The sequence below is a fragment of the Carassius auratus genome, chromosome 17, assembly GCF_003368295.1.
Source record: "Carassius auratus strain Wakin chromosome 17, ASM336829v1, whole genome shotgun sequence".
Classification (NCBI taxonomy): domain Eukaryota; kingdom Metazoa; phylum Chordata; class Actinopteri; order Cypriniformes; family Cyprinidae; genus Carassius; species Carassius auratus.
Window position 1 is genome coordinate 13,564,528 of NC_039259.1, and position 21,055 is coordinate 13,585,582.

The 21,055-nt window shown below is 38.3% G+C and overlaps 1 protein-coding gene across 1 annotated transcript in view; it reads left to right on the forward strand.

Annotated features, from left to right (window-relative positions):
* Positions 1-20,769, forward strand: part of stard9 (StAR-related lipid transfer (START) domain containing 9) — a 51,783-nt gene extending 31,014 nt beyond the window's left edge. The window contains exons 13-32 of the mRNA XM_026285923.1: positions 39-116; positions 972-1,049; positions 1,287-1,466; positions 2,082-2,136; positions 2,393-2,518; positions 2,670-2,752; positions 2,928-2,989; positions 3,302-3,474; positions 3,737-4,208; positions 4,598-11,611; positions 12,526-12,723; positions 12,802-12,985; positions 13,099-13,239; positions 13,328-13,421; positions 17,544-17,704; positions 17,783-17,847; positions 17,922-18,124; positions 18,889-18,968; positions 19,048-19,206; positions 19,299-20,769. Coding sequence (XP_026141708.1) covers positions 39-116; positions 972-1,049; positions 1,287-1,466; positions 2,082-2,136; positions 2,393-2,518; positions 2,670-2,752; positions 2,928-2,989; positions 3,302-3,474; positions 3,737-4,208; positions 4,598-11,611; positions 12,526-12,723; positions 12,802-12,985; positions 13,099-13,239; positions 13,328-13,421; positions 17,544-17,704; positions 17,783-17,847; positions 17,922-18,124; positions 18,889-18,968; positions 19,048-19,206; positions 19,299-19,400 — 9,708 coding nt within the window. The 3' untranslated portion in view covers positions 19,401-20,769. The remainder of the gene's footprint in view (positions 1-38; positions 117-971; positions 1,050-1,286; positions 1,467-2,081; positions 2,137-2,392; positions 2,519-2,669; positions 2,753-2,927; positions 2,990-3,301; positions 3,475-3,736; positions 4,209-4,597; positions 11,612-12,525; positions 12,724-12,801; positions 12,986-13,098; positions 13,240-13,327; positions 13,422-17,543; positions 17,705-17,782; positions 17,848-17,921; positions 18,125-18,888; positions 18,969-19,047; positions 19,207-19,298) is intronic.
* Positions 20,770-21,055: the final 286 nt, after the last annotated feature.

Genomic DNA, 21,055 nt, shown 5'->3' on the forward strand with positions numbered 1-21,055 from the left:
TTAATGAGACTAAAGTAAAACATTTTGTTTTATCTCAGGATGCCAATGTGAGGTTGATCAGAGAACTGCGAGAGGAAATTGATCGTCTGAAGAGCATGCTGATCAGCTTTGAAATGGTACCAAACTTTAAATGGATAGTTCACCCATAATAATGAAAATTCTGTCATTAATTACTCACCCTCATGTCGTTCCAAACCTGTAAGATCTTCGGAACACAAAATAGGATATTTTGGATGCATTCCAAGATCCTTTCTACGTTTCTGAGCCTTGATTGTGTAAGGATCCTCGCTGTCTATGGAGGGTCAGAGAGCTCTCGAAATTCATCAAAAATATCTTAATTTGTGCTCCAAAGATGAACAAATGTCTTGTGTGTTTGGAACAACATGAGAGTGAGTAACAAATGACAGAATTTTATTTTTGAGTGAACTATCCCTTTAACAGCTCAAACAGACTAGGTACAATATACATATTGGGTATCAAGTAATTAGATAAAAAATGAGTTGTATTGACTGAGAAATTGACAAATGAGATTTCAATGTGGGCTAGACTACTTTGCACCATCAACAGTAACAAAACCAAGTCTTGTAGTCCTGTGCTGTTTACTGTTGCAGTTGATTAGGATTAGGGCTGCCCAAACTTTGTGCTTCCCTTACATACATGGAAAATATATCTATAGTGAAATGTCTACTTTTAAATAAACCAATTCAATAGGAAAACAAATTTTCATTATTATACATTTCATGGTTTATTAAGATAAGCGTGCAATTAGTTGACTAATCGCTTAAAATGAACGGCTATTAGTCTATCAGAAAAATCTTTAGTCAAGGACTAATCACTAGTTAGGATTAAAAAGGAATGGACACTTGTCAGGTGCCTGGTTAGGACATGGTGTTACAAAGCCAAAGATTTACATATTCATATTAAACAAAAGTTGTGCAAAAGTGAATGATAATTGTCTTTTCCATCCACAGCAAAGGAATCCCAGTCCATCTCTCAGTGATGAGAGAGAAGGTAGCTTGTCTGATATAGTCCTACAGAATGAACTGAAGGTTAGTCCACCTATCTTTTGTGACATGATAAACTTCCACACTTTTGAACGGTTGTTTAAATTGTAGTGTGGGTCTCCTTAGGATGATTTTGCTCGTTTTCTACAGAAGTCTGTTTTTTTTTTTTCTGTTTTTTCTTTTCTTTATCATCATCACTCTTCTGGGGTTTTTGTTTTCTGTTTTTTTTCCACCGTTAACTTTCCACCTGCTTATTTTCATTCGCTCACGTTTCCTCTGCAGGTGGAGCAGCTGACTAAGGACTGGTCTGACAGTTGGTGTGATAAGCGAGCCCTGTTGGAGCGCTACAGTGTGGACATTAACCAGGACAGAGCAGGAGTTCTCATTCACTCTCTTTTGCCTCACCTCATCGCTCTAGAGCCAGACGTCCTCAGTACAGGGGTCACCATCTACCACCTTCGGGTAGAATTATTCAGCTAGTTATACACAATACATTGCTTTTTCATGTCACATCCTACACACCTTTAGCTAGCCTTCTCTCTATAAAATCCTTTGTCTTTTCAGGTCATTTAACCTATGATTCTTTCTCTTTTCCCTCCAATAGATTTCCCCTTCACTTCTCTTCTATCTTTTCTACTCTTGTTCTGTGTGCAAAACTCTTGAGATACCTCTCACAGGAAGGTAAAACAGCTCAGAGTTTTAGTCATGTGGTCCAGACATTCCCTCCTATTCTTTTCACTGTCCTCTTACATACTTTTGTGTGATTGTGCAGGAACATTTTAGTGAGGGTTACTCTGTGTTTGCGTAAATCAGTGCTAAGAGGTTAGTCATGATAGCCCATAAAAGGCTTACGGCTGTACAATTTCAATTTGGCTAAAGCCACCTGGGAATGATCGTGCACCCATGTGTCCAGGCTTATATAAGCAGGTATTTTATCATTTTATAAACAGCAGACAAATCCTTTGTTTGGCTGTGAGGTGTATAAGGAACAAAACATAAGACATGGAAGAAGAAAATGTTTTATTTTCGACTAAATTCTCTTAATTCTATTAATGTTTGTTTTATTTTGGCGTACAGGAAGGGGTAACAAGAATCGGGCCTCAGGATGACAATCTGGAAGAGCCTCACATAGGTATCTCATCTCAGTATCTTTAAGAATTATGATTAAACATTTCAACATGTTGTTGGGTTGACCTACAAAAACGTGGCATCATTGCAGGACTCTGTACTAGTGTAAATGAGAATTAAAGCATTCGAATCCGATCACTCAAACCGCTTTCGGAGGTGGTCAGGGACGCATATATACAAAATAGTCTGTTAAAGTCCTGTTTAGCAATATATTTCTTTTACGTGAACAGCAGTGATTGACTTGCACCTCAACCCCTCAGTCTTGCCAGAATGTTCCTCCTGCGAGATTGAGAATAAGAGTGGGGTGGTGACTCTGAAGCCGGTCTCGGGGAACATCTGCAGAGTCAATGAAAGAGAGATCAAGGAGCCCTGCAGACTTGCACAAGGTAAATGAAACGTTCAAAAGACAACAGTTATACCAAATGCATGTAAAGCAAAATCTAAATATACAGAACAAAATAATATATTTACATTAGCAGATACTGGGAGTATCCTTATGTAACATTGTGCATCTCTTTGTTACATGTTTCACCGAAGGTGCTGTGATTACCTTAGGAGGACTCCATCGGTTCAGGTTCAACCACCCTGCAGAGGCAGCTATTCTGAGGGAGAGAAGACGGGTACGGTCCATTCTTTGTAATGAATGTATCCACTAAAATGACCTTGAGATTAGATGGCTAAAAGTATTTGCAAAAATAGCTCAGAACATTCAAGTTAGTTCAGGAAAATGGAATAGAATCGATTGTTTGTGAATGTGACTTGAATTGAATATATATTTTTTATTTATTTATGCAGACCAGTGATGTAGGTCAGGTCTACCACTCTGCAGAGCTCAGCTCATCCAGTTCTGACATAAGGTAAATGTTTTGTTTATTCAAGAGCAATACATTATTGAACCATAGATCTATTGTACAAGTTCATGGTGTTTCTAAATGTTGAACTGGTAATGAGGCCTCTGGAGGAACTGTTGTTTATTATAGCGTTTACATGGTGTTGCTTGGTTACTATAAAGACAACAAAAGAAAGGTGGGATGGAAGTAAACTAGTTTGTTTGCTGTGTAACTTTCTTTAGATCTTTTGTTTCAAAATTTTCAGAACTAATGGTCATATATGTGGTTGGCTGGTGTGTCAACCTCCAGCGTATGAGTTTTTATCTGTGGTGTGCTCAGGGTTGCAGGAGCAGGTTGTCATGAGAACGGCAATGGGACGGTTCCCAGACAGCAACTAGAGGAGCAGCAGTGGTACATAGAGTGTCTACGAGAGGAGATTCAGATGGAGCAGAAACGAGCGGAGAAAGATCTGGAAAGAGAGCAGGCATGTCTCCGGCAGCAGCACACTGAGAGTGAGTTGTATTCAAATACATGTTTGCCATTTAGAAAGCTTCAAAATATAGAAAATGCTCTTCAGTAAGTAATTATATTTCTCCCGAAATATAGGCTTTTAAGAAATGGATTAGGACATTAGTTATATGTTTTTATTTTGGCAGCAAATGCACAGTCTTTAACAAAGCTCAAAATAAATTAATATTGAATTCCTGACAATAAGAAATCGTCCAAATTTCAACCTTACCTTACTCTAAATTCTGGTTTCTTTTGCATCTAAAGTCAAGCAGTGGATCTTGCAGGAAAAGCAACGGCTTGAAGCCCACAGGGAAAAGGGAACACTGGAGTCAGGGGTTCAGACAGATCTCATACTTCATAGTGGTTTATCAAGTCAGATGACTGAGGAGCAAGGCAGTGCTGAAAGAGTCCAACCATCACCATTAATGGGTTACAGGAAAAGAGTGGTGCAGGAGGAGCTACTGAAGCACCATGCATTACGCAGAGCTGAGAACCGCGTGCGCCGCAAAAGGTTACGTTACCAACTGGAGAAGATTGCACGAAAGCGCCATCTGTTGGAGGCAAAGCGAGAGCTGCAGAGGCTAGAAAATGAGCTTCTACAAGGAGGCGATGAAGCCTCATCTGCAGATCTGGGCTACCCCTCAAAGTTCAGGGGACGTCCAATGACTTTACGAAGGCATTCATTTTCTGCGGATCTGCTGTCCCGACTATACCCCCAGCACACTCCTATTTTCAGGTGAGTGTAATCATTTACTGAGAGACTCTAAAGGAAGGGTTGTGTGGAAAGAAACCTTTTGCATGTCATTGCTAATTTTTAATCATTTAGATTTATTAAAATTAAAGCAATGTTAAGAACAAATCCAAGTGTTAAGCAGAATTTTTTTTGTGTGTGAAAAGTTCTACGTTGCAAGCAAAAATAAATAGAACACCACAATTGTAAGTGAGTGAGACCCGTTGTGCATGTTTTGGAGTTTACCTGGTTTAAAGAATAAAGTAGTAAATCTTATTGAACAAGGTGTTATTCATGTTTAGATTACATTATTATTTAAAACGATTATTTCAATAAAACCAAGAACAGTGGATTGTGTTTTTACTTTTAATTCTTTTTTCTTTTTCTCCAAACAGCCAGTTCCTCAAAAGGAATAGATCTTTTGAGTTTACAGCATCTCTGTCTGGCTCTGCTTGTTCCACTAAATGGGAATCTGATGAATGTCTCCGAGATCAAAAGATTAGAAGACGTTCCAATACAATGCCCTCAAGATATGACCAAGGATCAACAGGTTTGGCCAGTTTTACTGACAGCATCAGAAGTCCCATAAAAGATGCAAGTTCAACTGATGCTACAAAATTTAAAACGGCCTCCTCGAGGTTGACAGTCAAGAAAAGCACAAGTGTCCAAGACAAGAATTGTCTGGATTCAAACACCAAAGCCATTAGAAAAGTATTACCAATAATAAAACAGAAAAGTTCAGTGAAGGGAACAAAGACTCTTCCTCAAGGTGGAAATAAAGGTTTGGAGACCATCCGCAAGGTTTTTTCCCACTCTGTTGGCTTTGGGATCAGAGGTGCTTTGGCAAAAGTTTTCCGCAAGCCACCATCAGGCTCACGGGGACATAGAAATGTCAAATCTGTGAATAAAACGATAGGTCCGCTTAATGAGAAATCAAACAAAATCAAGACTGTGAAATACTTCAAGCAAAAACAGGAAAAGTGCCCTATCAAGCCAACAATGTCCTGTGAAAATTTGGAGCAACTTAACTCACTAAAACATAAGCAACAGAGACAATGGCATAGTGCAGAAGTACTAACGAGTACCAAGCAATGGGTTGCAGGGCAAAAAGAAACAGCTGGATGGGAGGATCCAAATGGATCTTCAGATTGTGATAGTATCTTCTCATTGGATTCACTGTCATCAGCTTATGCTACAGCTCTAGCTGAACAACTTCAGCAGGAGGAATGTGATTCCAGTGACGCTGAGAGTGAAGACAGTCAGATGTCTCGAGATTCTCTTGTTATGGAGAGCAGTGGGAAGCATGTGACTGCCAGACCGGTGTTGAGGTTTAAAATTTTTCCAAGCCACTTAACCAGCCCTACAATACCAGCCTCAAGCAGCTCTGAGGCAATTGGCAATAAAGAGAAAGTGAGAATATCCAAAGATGTACCTGCAGAGGTTTTCTGGAGCCTTAATGGCAGTCAGAAATTGAAAACAGAGAATGGCAAAGGCATGGCTAGAGAGCCTTCACACATCTCTTGTCTAGCATCTGAATCAAGACCTTGTAGTGGTGCAAGTATGAGAGAGACTGAGAATCCACTTGCTCTTACCGATGCTTGGTCATCTACTGATGCAGCAGACAGTCCAAGAATAATCAGGGCTTCAGGACACTTGATTAAACAGGATCCACACACACTAATAGAGAGCAGTAGATGCCAAAGCTCTACGAGCCTGGATCTATCCGACAACATGAATGCCTCAGAAAGCCAGAGCTCACCTCGTTCTGACTCTGGAAATACAACACTGGAAGAACAAAATGACACATCCTTTGAAAATACCCTGTTGTTAGAGAATGATAACAGTTGTATCCCAGTGCAAGAGATCTATTTTAATGAACTGGCTACCAATGCAGGACCATGTACAACTAAAACAGTCTGCAACTCTACAGACTCTTCAAATGTGGAAGCAGACCCAAATACCCTAACCACTGAATATGAGCCACTGAATTCCACTGTGACTGAAGCATTGCTGATCAACTCTTGTTCCAAAGGTCAGATCCCAATAAATACCACTTTCTTTCCAGTTAACTCTAGTAGGGAAGATTTACATGTTAGAGAGGAGCTATCCTCATCCCCAGTGTACCCTGAGGATTGTTCTCTGAAGTCGCACTTAAACCTAACAGCAGGTTATCAGGTTTCAACATGTGACAATGCAGGAGATCCAGAAGTTAAAGCAACACAGGTTCTAAATGAATCACACAACAATGCAAGCACTGCCAATGGCAAAACAATTGAACACTGTGATGAAGAAAAGAAGTACTTCTGTACAAAACAGTGCACTGAAATGGCTTGCACAACAGATACCAAAGATTATTTACTGACAATCGAACAATCAGACAAGCATGGCGGAGAAGTTAATAGATTTGTCAGAAATGGCGAACACTTTGGGATACAGTTGGAGAATGAGCCAATCATCGGAGCATGCAAAATGAAAGACCCTCATGCAGGCTTTGTAGGAAATATGAAGCTTCCAAAGAAAAGTAATGAATATGGTTCTGACACTGAGACAGCACTTTTAAATATAGACCAGGAACGGTCATCTACTTGTTCAACAACCAATGCAGAATTTGTAAAAAATAAATCTCTTTTGAAAAACTGGCTAACACCTGATATGGAAAACACTCATCAAGAGATAGAAGACAAAAAAATAAAAAATGCACCATTAGCAGGTGATGATCACAAGACTTTAATCAGCAAAGTTCACATTAATACTTTTAGAAGTGACAGCAGTGTATGCGATAGTGGATTGACACACACAAATTGTACTAGCCTGAAATCCTCTAGGAGTCCAGAAATAAAAAACAATATTGACATCAGTAAAGAGGATAGAAAATATGCAGGCCAGATTGTGGAAAGAAAGGCCAATAACCGTTATTTTCAGATGAGTGACTCTGCAATTAATGATAAAATATCAGAGGTGGTGAAAGAACATTTTATGATCTCTCTAAGAGAAGACTTCAGTGAAGATCAAGAGCCAAACACAAAGACAGAAAATTCTCCTTCTGCTAAACTGGATACTTCGAAGGCCAAAACAAGCAAATATGAATTTAATATCAAAACTACTCAGGCTGGACATGGTGAGAATAATAGTTCCCAGACTTTCTCATGTATGTCAAAATCAGGGATTCATATAGACAAATCTACTGTGCACTTTGATAACGGCAATGCACAAACAGAATCAAGACATTCTTTGATTATGAAGGATAACACAGTCTTGAACTCCAGTGGCACAGAAGAGCAAATTGTAAGGAAGAAAGAGAGGAAAGTTGAACAAGAAAGTCCAAAATGTGTATATGTCAGTGATAACATGGAATCAGTACTATACTGCACTACACAGGAACAGAGCACAGATAAACTAAAAACAAGTGAATCAGTGTTGTCATGTGTTAAAGAAACTATTATTGATGTGAATACATCAAAAGAGAGCATAATTGTCTGCACCAAACTGAGAAAGGATTATGTTGATGCTTCAAACCCTGTTCAAGGGAAAGATTGCATCAGCGAAGATGATTTAGAGGGGGGTAGAGTAACAGTATTAAAGCCACTGCTTCCCTGCATGTTTGCACAAGAGACTTTATCTCTTAAGTTGACAAATGGGTTGGAGAAAGTTCAGAAAGTAAATCAGTGCTTGCACCAGAATGCACGGGTAGTTGACAACAAAACAAAACTAAATGAAAGTACATTGATCTCTAAGGAAATGCACAGTTGTGATGATAAACCACTAACCCATGGACATTCAAGACTTTTGAATGAAACTTTGTGCTCACCAAGTGAAAACTGTCTTATGAAGGTCTCAACTCCAGTAAAGTTAAGTAAATGCCACATTCCTCAGGTGTCATTGTCCTCTGACGCAACAGTGACACATACTGTCTCAGGTATACATTCTGAATATGTAGCTGAAACATTTCAGCAAACCATGGAGGCACAAAATAATAATACATGTTCATATAACTCTTCAGTATCAAGTATGGAAGATTACCACTCAACAGTGGATGGCAGTTACCCAACTCCCGAAGCCCAGCCTTCAAGCAATCTTGCATTTTATGAATTTGGTCCAGGATATCTTGGAAAACATAATGGTTGTGTCAGCCAAGATAAAACTTGCACTAAACATTCCTTGGAAACTGCCACTATCAGAAGTAATTGTGATAAAGACAAAGAAAGAACTGTGGAGCACACACTCAAAGGTTACTCTGAAGATTTAAGAAAAGGCCAGGCACCACAAAGAACACAAATGCACAATTTGCTTAAAATCTGTGATACTGGAAAAACAAACAAGGATCAATCAATCTACACAAGTAATCAAATGGAAATGGTGGTTACATCCCAGTATAATGATGGCAGCATCAAAGGAATACAAAGTTGTGATAACCAACAACCGAAAAATCAAGAGCCAAATATTCCTAAAAATCACCAGTCAACTCAAAAAAGAGAGCCTGGTAAATCTGTTGAGGTATATCACGATGCAAAACAAACTCATTGCAATCAAAATACAAAGGAATATTCTAATAACACATGTAAATCTACAGATAGAGCAGAACATGTCACAGCAGCGAATGTTACAAAACATTTTGTTGGCAATGGTAATGATGACAGACGGAAAGGGAAACAAAAGCGATACAGAAAGGCCCACTTTATAGCACCTCCAAGTTCATCCACTGATTCTGCACCCGATTTATCTTTGGATGAAAGTACCACATCTAAATGTCATGTGTCTCGTACCAACCTTCTTCCTACCAGTCAAAATGCTCTTGGCAAATTCAAAAGTTCTCCACTTGATGAACAAAGCATTCTTTTATCTTCAGCAATTAGTCCAAGATCATCAGAAGCACCGTCAGGACAGAGGAACACCCAGCAGCCTAGAGAGATACTTCCTATACGCAACCAAGCTGGGATTGAGACAGTTGCGTGTCAAAAAGATCATGGTTCTACCGAAGAAATGCCAAAGATCGAAATGAGGGAATCAATGGCTAATAAAGACATTACTTTAAGGAAGAATGCTTCTTCTGAAGATATTTCAGTTTGTGTGGATGCCCTTGCTCAGCCATTCGAGGAGACTTTCCCACATACAAGAGATTCTGCAATGCATTTTGCTTCAAGTGATATTAACCCATTTATTCATTCGAGAACTACTGTGGCAGTTAACACAGCAGTCCACAAAAAACAGACCTTTGGAAGTGAAGCCAATTTAACCTACAAACACTCTCCACTCAGTAGTTCCAACAAGAATATGAAGAGGTGCTGTAGTGTAGACAATGGCCTAAATATTCAGGACTCCCCTTTCAGTTCCCATTTGAGCGCTTATGTAAATCATAAAGGCCTCTCTAGCACACTGAGTAGTAATGAATATTCTAGAGATCAAATTTCTTCTGAACCTCTGCTGAAGGCAGCTTCGTATTGCTCTAGCAGTTCAAATACACGGACCCCAACAGCTTTGAAATGTGACTCTTACAATTGTGCCTCAAAAGAGTTACGCCACAGTTCAGGTCAAGTTGACGAAATAGTGTTGGTCTACTCCTCTGAGTATGAATCTCAGGAACATCCTAGTCCAAGCAGGTGTAATCAAGGCACACAAACCACTGAGGTTAATAAGGACCTTAAAAGGAAGAGCCGGCACAGAAGAAGCAGCACCCAGGCACCAGTGTCCAAACCAGGGAATGGTGCCCCAACCACATGGACAAGTCTGCAGAACATGTCTGAACATCTCTCTGACCTAATACACAACACCTCTGATCTTCTGGGGAACATACAGTGTATGCGAACAGGGGAAAAGCCACCAAAATATGACTGTTTCCAGGTTTCATCTGGCAGTAACTACAAGAGGGACTGTTGTACACAAACTTCACTGGACATTGGGGTCCAGACAGAGAACGCTCCAAGGTCAGCAAATGCTACAGCCCATGAAGTAAATGTTATTGTTAAAGTCATTGGCTCAGATCTTTGTAATGTGTCACAGCTCGAAGGTGATGCCAAGATTTTGAAGAATAAATGTGAAAGTGAACAGGCCTATGAAAGGATTAAAAGCCTGCCTGATTTACGTCGCAAAAGTTCTAAGGTGACTGAGAGTCAAACTTTTCTGATTCCTCCCCAAAAGGTTCTTTCATTAGAGACTCTTGTGCCAAATCAGGATGCTCCCACTGAAGGAAATACAGTAGATAATTCCTGTAAGAAGTCTTCGTCCAGCTACCTTGGAGCGAAACGCTCACATATGAAGCAAGAAGAGAAGCAGACTTGTCACAGAAATGTAGACCTAAGGAATTGCTTTAATAAACAAATTATGCTTATGGATCGTGCATGCTCCCCTATTCTTACAGTAAAGGCTGCAAGATACACACAGCAAAGACTATTAAAAACAACCCATGCTTCAACAAACCAGAAAACCGAGGGACAAGAGAATCAGTACTCAAATGTATACAACATGCCATTGAAAGGTCATAAAATGTCCAACCATGAGAATAAGGTACTAGATCAGCAGAACCTTTGTATCCTTCACAATAAACATGCAAGAACAGCATCTACATCAGCGTCATCTGTGACCAATGAAAACCTTAGAGACCATAGTCCAAATTTAGGTGAGTCGGATGACTTCTCAGATAGCATATGTCCCCACAGCAAATGCATGAAAAATAAGAGGAATGAATATTCTTATGAAGTTGAAGACAGGGTAATAAGTAAACCCAACCATTCCCCATCTCAGCCACAAAGAATGTCCCTTTCCCCTCCAAGCAGTAACTCTGGTGTCCAACTAGCATCCTCCTCAGATAACGTCAGACAATCTAAAATTGAAAACATAGAAAAACCTCATTGTTTAACTGTGAACAGTCATTTGAGCCACAAATCTTCCGAGTATATAATAAAGAGTTGGGATCATTCAAAACAAAGTACTGTGCAACAGCAGGAAGATGATGTGATGTCTCTGGTGCCAAGCGAGTGCAACACAGATCTTCTGGTCAGCATCAATCCACTGGCAGAATCCACCACACTCAGGGAACATCAGTGGATCCCTGATGATCTGCCGATGCACAACAAATTTACTAACTGGTCTGGCATTAAACAGCAACCAACATCAACATTTAGTAAAATTCACAGACCAACTGGACAGCAGTTCACAAAGCTCAGGCCCAGTTACTGGCAAGAGCCCTCAGACAAAACAGACAGGAGGGCACAAGAAATTGAGAAGCTGAGGAAAGAACGTGAGCAGGTTTTAGCCTCTGTACATATGGATCTGAGCCCTCATCAGCTGACTGTTGAACTCACAGAGGCCAAGCTGCATTATGGCCAAGGGGAAACAGACACTCTGCTTAAGATTCTCAAGTCTGGTTCTAAGAAGGCGTCTTTAGACTGTGACAAACAGGAGCTCCTTAACAGGTCTGTATAACCTGTGATTACATATTATTTGAAGTATGTTCAATAAGTTTGTACAATATTTAAAGTGGTCATGAACTGCCTTTGTTTTTTTATTTTGGACTGCTCTCTGAGGTCCACTTATAAAAGATTTTTTCAATCTTAAAAACATAATTTCGAAGTAATAGGTTATTTTCTGTCCTTTAGTGACCACGTAATAATAATGGTTGCTCACACTTGTGTAGTGCGACATGATTGTCAGATTCAAAATAGTAGGCATAGCTTTGTCACTATTACATCATAAAGTGGCACATTCAACAACCTGTCATTTTGGCAGATTTGCTTCAATATAAGCTGTTTTTATACTAATGAGAGAGTTTTGAGTTCTGAAACTTGAAAAATAATGTTTAATAACACAATGACCTCTTACATGTCAAAAGATCAAAGGAATTTTGATTTCTCAGTTTGTGTCCCCTTTAACGTTTTTTCCCCCTTTGGAAATACTTTTAGGGTGCACCCTAGCACTTTGATTTGTACCCAGGTTTTTTTGTCATCAGAATTTGGTGTGTTTGGATGATGTGAATGGCTCCAGCAGAAATGTATGTTCTTTTCAAACATTAGCAATATATTTGACCATATAGACACAAGCTAATTTCTGTGTTGACGTATGGGAAACCAAATCACATGTTCTAAAAGATGTAGTACAATACTGAGAGGAGCAACACTATGTATTTTGCTGCTGTCTCTTACATGGTCATTAACAAGCAATATATACCGTGGTTAAGACCTCCAAAAATATAGTGTATACTCAATGCACCAAACTGGGGCCAGGGTATGGGAACATTCCAACAATGGTTCAAGGCAAGCAATTGGACCAAGTGTGAAAGCACCCTTAGTTTTCAGAGTTTGTGTTAAATCGAATTCTATTCTGTCATCAGGCACAGGAAGAGCATTGAAAGTTTGAGAAAAGACAGAGAAGCCCGTCTCCAGATTTGCCGTCGGGCTCGAAGCCTCAGTCCCAGTAAGCGTCGGATCCCTATAAATGATGAGGAGCAATCTCAAAGAGTTTCAGACCTGCCAAGCAGACAAAAGGAATATATACAGCAGATCAGACAAGAGACTGTCGAAACCGGCAGGTGATTTGGAATTTCAAAATTTACATTTTGATGTAATATTCTAGAATTCTACATACAAAACCAGATGCCCTTCCACAGAGTACCTGATTCACCAAGAAGGGAGGGTCAATGTCCATCTGACATTGAGCTTCTATTGCGTGACTACAGTCGAGCGCGTGAGGAGGCAAGAGCAGAGATTGCACGTGCACGAGACCGACTCCGTGAGAGGACCGAACAGGAGAAGAGACGACTACAGCAGCAAGCTCTCTCACTGGCAGTGAAGGTCAGTAACACTTGATCATTTTTAAAACTTAAAAGAATCAAAAAATATCAACCTTTGCTGTTTTGAAATAGTTTTGCATAATTTCTTCCCCTATTTCCTTGTTGCTTATGCAGGATGACCTACGGTTTCGCACACGCATTAGTAACAGTACTTTATGTAGTGGTTCGAACCTGAGTCTTTCGTCAGGGCCCACTTCAGGGTACAACAGCAGCAATGCTGCTTTATTTAAAGATATTAACTCACCATTAATACAGGTAAGGAACCACACTAAAAAGTTGAATGTGCTTCCATAATATTTTCATTTAAAATGCTGTTATTCAAGCTCTTCTCCTCATTCCTCAGGTAAATGGAGTCTCAGAATTCAAAGTAAGGACTCGACCTCCTATGATTCCGTTGCAGACTTCAAAAGCTCAGCGTAGATGGCTGTCAGTCCAGGGTGAGCAATAACCCATAAACGATTGAAAACCCAATGGTTTTGAATCCACTTAATCCCAGGTACTGCACGGGACCCAGTTTTTATGGTAGCCCGTGAAAGGAACAGTGGCATGCTCCTTCCCTCCGTAGTGCTAGGGTCTTCTCCTTGGGCAAGAGAGAACAACCCTTTAGCCCCCTTACTAGGGTTAAAGTTATTTTTAATTATAATTATATGCTTATATTCTTGTGTCAATCTATTCCATTATCACACTGAAAGAATTTGAAAGTAAACAGATCCTTAATATCCCAAATGGGACAACTCGTTTGCCATGAGTTGCGACCCGTGTCGATTGTGGAAGAGATCCTGGTCCCTGAGAAATGTGGTTTACTGAGGTTTCCATTATTTCAACATGGTACTTTGGCTCCTACTTCACCTAGACGGGAGGTTGGAATGGCTCGATCCAATCAATCGGCTGGTCAAGGCATGCCCTGGGAAATACTTTTCGTCATATATATTCCCAGAAGGCATTGGCTTAGGTTCAGTTAAGTGATTTGAGCAAATTATAGCTTACTTTGCTTGAGTATACCATTTTTATATCCCTGATGCATAATCTGCTGGAGATCCGCGGTGCTGTGCATCCCTTTTATTGGGGCTCTGAGGTGGGTGGGGAGTAGAGATGATGAAATGTAAACGTTTAAATATGTCTACAAAACACAACTCAAAAAAAAAAATTTAGGGAACTAGACACGGATAACAGTGCAGCAAACAGAGGTTTTCCTCTATCGAGTAATGATGATTGGCCAAAGTTTATTACTATTGAATCTATCTCTTCAGATCTCCCAAACACCAAGCTTTCCCCTTTTGCCATACAATAGGGTATTGCAAGAATAGCAGGAACTGTTAAAGAAGTGAAAAAATAAAGTTCGGGACAAATTCTTGTTGAATGCTGTAAAAAGGAAAATGCTGAAAACCTGTTACATGCTAATATGCTGGCAGGAGTTCAGATAAAGACGTCCCCTCACCCAACTTTTAACTATAGTAAAGGGATAATTCGTACTAGAGAACTGGATGATGTAGATGAAGAAATAACAAATGAGCTTAAAACTCAAGGTTTAAGAAGAAGCAAAAACACAAAGATGGAAAAACAAAAAAGCAAACTGGTATCAATTTCAAGCTCTATGTTATGAGAGATTTTCACATTTTGTGGAGGGCAGCCCAGATGCCTTGGAAACTTTTACAGATACGCTAATGTCTATTGCAAATGATTCAGCCCCAAAAACATCAATAAAAAAAAATCTAAACAACTCCCATGGTTTGATGATAAATGTAAAGAAGTTATTAAAGAAAGGAAAAAAGCAGGAAGATATTTCTACAAACACCCATCAACTGAAAATCGTATTAAACTCAAGATTGCTAGAGCAAAAGCAAGAAGAACTATCAATGAAGTTGAGAATACGGAAAATGAAGGGTGAAACCATTGGTTCGCAAATACAACTCATCAAGCAACATGATTTACTCTTGGCTTCAAAACAAGATATTGCAAATATTCTAGCAAGAACTTCTAAAAAGAATTAATCTTTTGAGAATTGTTCTCCTAACAAGAGAAAGAGAAAATACATTTTATTTCAAATAATTTAAAGCCATACAATCAGATTTTTTTCTTGAAAGAACTACAACGAGCCATTAGGATACAGCGGTTGGACCAGATAAAGTTCATTATCAATTTATAAAGAACTTACCTCACCTCTTTCTGAAGAAGCTTCTGGGAACTTTTAACTTTATTTGGATCTCAGGAAATATCCCATCATCTTGGCTTGAAGCTGAAATTATTCTTATCCCAAAATGACGAAAAAACCATAGTGCTCCTATAAATAATCGACATATAGCTTTAACCAGTTGTTTATGTAAAGCTATGGAGAGGGTGGTAAATAATCATCTAGTCTGGTTCCTGGAATCCAAACAACTTATAAGTAAGGCCCAATGTGGTTTTAGGAATGGTCGAAGCACAACAGATCACCTTGTCAGTCTTGAAAAATATATCCGTGATGCGTTTATTAAGAAAGAACATGCTGTATCAGTTTTTTTTTTTTTACTTGGAAAAAGCCTAGGATACCACTTGGGAGGATGGAATCTTAAAGGATCTGTATCGACTACATTTTAGAGGTAGTCTGCCATTTTATATTGGAAGATTTCTTCCGAATAGGATTTTTGGCATCAAGGTAGGACAATACTGTGTCCGACCTGCATAAACAAGAACTTGGTGTACCTCAAGGAAGTATTTTATCAGTAACTCTTTTTAGTATTAAAATTGACTGTATTGCTCAGGTTATTGGTTCTAATGTTCTTTGTAGTTTATATGTAGATGACATCTGCATTTGTTATAGAAGCAAGCATATAAACACTATTGAACGAAAAATCCAACTAAAAATAAATAAAATGCTCTCATGGTCAATACCAGGGATAGGCAACTTCGGTCCTGGAGGGCCACTGTCCTGCAGAGTTTAGCTCCAACCCTAATTAAACACACCTGAACAAGGCAATCAGTGTTTTTGGGATGACTAGATAGATACAGGCAGGTGAGTTTTTATGAGGGCTGAAGCTAAACTCTGCAGGAGAGTGGCCCTCCAGGACCGGAGTTGCCTATCCCTTGGTCTATACGGAATGGCTCTAAATTTTCACAAACAAAAAAAACTGTCTGTATGCATTTTTGTCAACTTCGTTCATTGCACAATGAACCAGAATTATTTTTGGATATACCTAAATTCCTTGGCATAATCTTCGACAATAAGCTGTCCTTTATTCCACATATTAAAGGCTTAAAAAGAAGTGTTCTAAAGACATGAACATCGTAAAGGTTTTGTCTAAAACTAAATGGGAAGCAGATATGACATCATTTATGAACTTATATAGAACTCTGATTCGATCAAAGTTGGACTATGGTATTATTGTTTATGGATCTGCCAGGAAATCATATATACAATCCTTGGATACTATACATCATCAAGGCATACAACATTCAATAATGTATGAAAGAAAACCAAATCATATTCGTCCATTTGGTCTACATATTAAACCTCATCTGGAAAATCTCAAAGTAGATTTAAACATCTTAGAACAAACCCACTTTTGCAAAATTCCACCTTGGGATATAAAAAAAACCCCTTTATTTTGTTGGATTTATCAAAGAATCAAAAATCAGAAACACATCGAAATGATTATCAGCTACAATTTTTAAAAATAAGAGCTATTTATCCCCAGTATACTCTAATATACACAGATGGCTCCAAATCTGAAAACCAGGTAGCGGCAGTTTTTGCAACAAATGAAGTACATCAAGGTATACAGCACGTATTCCAGATCAAAGTTCAATCTTCACAGCAGGACTAAATGCTTTATTGTTTGCATTAAAATGTATTGAAACATCTTCAAAGAAGAAATTCTTAATAATGACAGGCTCAAAATCATGCCTGGATTCAATGGAAAGTATGAAAATTGATCATCCAACAGTAGTCAAGATCTTCGTTAAATTATTAATGCTCAAATCAAACACTGGGTACCTGGACACTCAGGAATTGCTGGCAATGAGAAAGCAGACAATGCAGAAAAAGAAGCACTATCCACAGAATTAGTAAAGTGTTCTATACCTTTTACAGACTTAAAACAAACGATAAATGAATACATCAGAAATAAATGGCAATCAGAATGGGATCAATGTCTAAATAAGTTGCATGAGATAAATCCTGATGTGAGGAAAAAACATAATCTCTGTTTTGAGAATCGTTGGAATCAAGTCATCTATACAGGATGCAGAATAGGACAAAAATTACACACACATCCTCCAAAGTGTTCATCTTGTCAGAATTCATTGTCCATTAAACATATCCTTCTAGATTGTAATTACATCTTCCCCTGTAAGAAACCTTTTTTATTCTGTTGATACCTTTGGAAAAGTTTTTAATCAAGTGAATCCGAACATGGTTCTAAGATTTCTAGAGGAAATACATTTTAAACATCTTTTCTAGTCTTCCTATGATTGATTGCACTTTATTCTCGTCATGAATATAGCCTTAGAAGCTGGTATGGTGTCTAAAAGAAAAGAAAGAAAGAAAGAATCCACTTAATCAGATCTCCTATTCTCTCTAGATGTCAGCCTGGAGACATCTGTAACTGGATACGAGTCCTCCTCCACTCCATCATCTCCTCCATGTGCTCGACAGCGCACTCTCTCCTTTGGCTCTCCTTCATCTATATCAACTTCATATCAGGATATCGCAGACTGTACTCTTGCCAGTGCTATTTCTGAAGTATGCTATTTTCACGCTTCAAAATATTCCAGAGCATATCGATATCAAATGCTTCATGGACTTGCTTGTTTGTTTTAGGTATATTTGGCCTCTGGTGGTGATGCGAGGAATCTGCTGGCTGGGAAGGCAGCTGCTGGTTGGAGGTACACTCATTTGCATATTTGGCATGTATAAACCTCTTAGATGTATTCCGTCCTTACGTTCCATTTCTTACCAGGCAACAAGGTGTGGAGAGAGGCGTTCAAGTCTTTCACAAGGCTACTTCCAGACCCTCAGCTCATGGGTTTCTTGGAGCAGTTGAGCTGGAGAGACCTTTGGCCAGTCTGTGGTCTGTAGTTCGAGATCACTCAAAGACTCACCTGTACCACGAGTCTATTAAATCTGCCTGGACACGACCATTGGACCAAAGCACACAACTAGGTAAGGCTTAGTGCACAATATATGGTTTTGACCAATTTTAAGAGTCTTTGATCATCTAGTGTGACATGTTTACTGATGGGCAATCAATGGTCTTTGCTATGCTACAATGTGAGCGCTTCTAAGGCTTGCATGCACTGAAGAATCAGTATATGGTTTCTGCAAGTCCGAATTTCCATAAATGAAGACCTAAGCAGATCATAAATCAGAGGAGAAAGTCATAAAGTGATAGTTCACCCAATAATGAAAATTTTAATTAATTACTCACCCTCATCTCATTACAATCCTGTAAGACCTTTGTTCATCTTTAGGACACAAATTAAGATATTCTTGATGAAATCCAAGAGCTTTCTGACCTGCAAAGACAGCTACCACATTTAAGTCCTTGAACGGTAGTAAGGATATCATTAAAATAGTGCATGTGACATCAGTGGTTCACCCTTCATTTTACAAAGCTACGAGAATATGTTTTGAGTGCAAAGAAAACAAAAATAACGACTTTATTCAACAATTCTACTCTGCGTTAATGTCATCAGAGTACCATGACAAATGCAAGTAGGGAAGATCTTTTGAGCACTTTACATGTCGCTCAGTCTGCCTCGTCTCTTTTTGTGAAATCATTGTTATCTTAAAGGATTCAAAAACTTCAGTAAATAGCAGGCTTAATAGATAAGATATAATGATTATAACTTATCTTCAGATTCAGGCTAAAACAAAATGTATTGTATTGTATTGTATTGCTGAGTCTTGTCTTTTTCTTCAATCAGTCTATCTTTTGACGGATGTATCCAACTGCCAGCTTAAACAGCCGCGGGACTTCTGCTGCCTCAGTACAGAATCCAAACAGGTGTTCTTTACAGTCTATTCTATGATTAGCTTTATCCAAAACTACCTTCATTCATTTTGATCTGACCTCTTTTCGTTAGGATGATATGTGGGTGCTGGCCATGCAGTCTGTATTTGAGGAGACACTGCCTCGTCCCAGTGTGGATACTGTGCGTGGTGAGATTCTACCAAGCGCTTGGATACTTCAACCCAGCCAGCGTAACGGTCGAGAGCTCGTCACTGTCATCTACTTGTTACAAGTAAGATAGCTTGCTCTTGTATTCTTTCCTTCACCGTGTATCAGTTTATTAAATTAGCATTTGCTCATTGTTTCCTGTGTGTCCCTCAATAGGTAGATTTGGGGAGCCCGTCCTTGGCTCCTAGACTGCTGAATACAGTGTCTAGGAAGCAAGCAGCTGTCATAGCAGACCTCGATTCTTTCTTTTCTTTATGACCAATCAGGTTACACATGTAGCAACAAGCACTTACACTAAAGCCCTGAAGGTTTTTGCTAAGATTTGCACCTCATGTTCTTGCTCTTTACTTGATTCTTTTTCACATAGCACTGATGGAATGATTATATTGTGTAACACATTATCTTGCCTTATTTTATTTTGTCTTTATTGTTGTTATTAAGTAACTGTGCCCCCATGTACCAAAGTATTAATTATTGTAAAAAGATTGTAATACTTTGATTGATCAAAGTAAAATCCCAAAGCAATTTTTTCATGCATGTATATAGTTACTGCTTGATTGTCATTTGATATAGACTAAACCAGGGATAGTTTTGTGGAGTTTAGCTCTAACACTAATCAAACACACCTGAACAAGCTAATCAGGTTCTTCAGGATTACTAAGGCTACAGGCAAGTGAGGCTTTTTTTCAGGGTTGGAGCTAAACTCTGCAGGACAGTAGCACTCCGACGTTGCCTAACCCTGGACTAAACTATGCATAGCTCTGTTATTTGAAAGGAAGGATATTCATGTTAAAACAATCAACTGCATTACAGTATTCTTTTAATGTATACCATTGTCTTAAGCTACTATCAGAAATAACTAGTATGTAAAACTTGAACTTGACAGCTGTAGAGATTTTTTTTTACTTTACTCTGTAAAATTCAGTATAGTGTCTTTCATAACTATGTCCGGTTCCTTTCATTTCTTTTCTTTAATGGGTTGTTTGCTGGCAGTATATATATACATAATTTTTTATTATTATTATTTTTTTTTTTTGTTGTGCAAATTTTTGTGCAATTTCTGTGTAACTGCTTACACGATTTATGACAAGTTCTATATTGGCCGAAATGGGATAGATGAAAGATTGTCATAAAACTGTTATTGACTGCAGTGCTATTGTTGATATTGTTACATTCAGTATCAATATTTAAAATGTTCTTTTAAATTTCTGTGAGGAAATGCAAACAATTTAAATGTAAAAAAGAACTGTAACACTTTCTGTGGTGTATAGATAATACACATATTTGGATTTGCATTAAAGCCATTACATTTTAACTTAGTGATCATGAGGGCTTTTGCTCAAGCACTGTAGAATGATACAAGACCAGTGGTTTTATTTGTAACTCCATTGTAACTAATGAAGGATATCTTTTTTATTATTATATCACATTGTTTTAATAAACTGTAAATGTCTTCTATAATATGTAATCTATTATGCAAATGTAAAATTATTCATCATTTGTTATGTTTTAAAATATTCTCTTCATTTTTGCAGTTTTTTTATGTTTCTGTGGAAGAGCTTCCAAAATCTTAATGACGCTTAATTTATGAACCAGAACATATTTTTATTAAATACATTTGCCATTTTTCATGTTTCTTGTTTTCAGTCTTTATTTTATTAGTTTTTTTCAATACAAGGCCATGACCAACTGGGGGAACAAATTAATTTGTAATGGAAAGTGTCTAGCATACATTTTTAAATGACTTTATGCAAATAACATCTAAACTGAAATATAATATGTTTTGCATATAAAATATTAAGCACGTTCTATATCAACAGAGTTTGTGGCTCCAAGGTGAGTGACAGTAATTCTCCTTTACGTACATTTATATTTTATTCTTTTCTATATTAGTTTATAGTTTGTTAATCTGT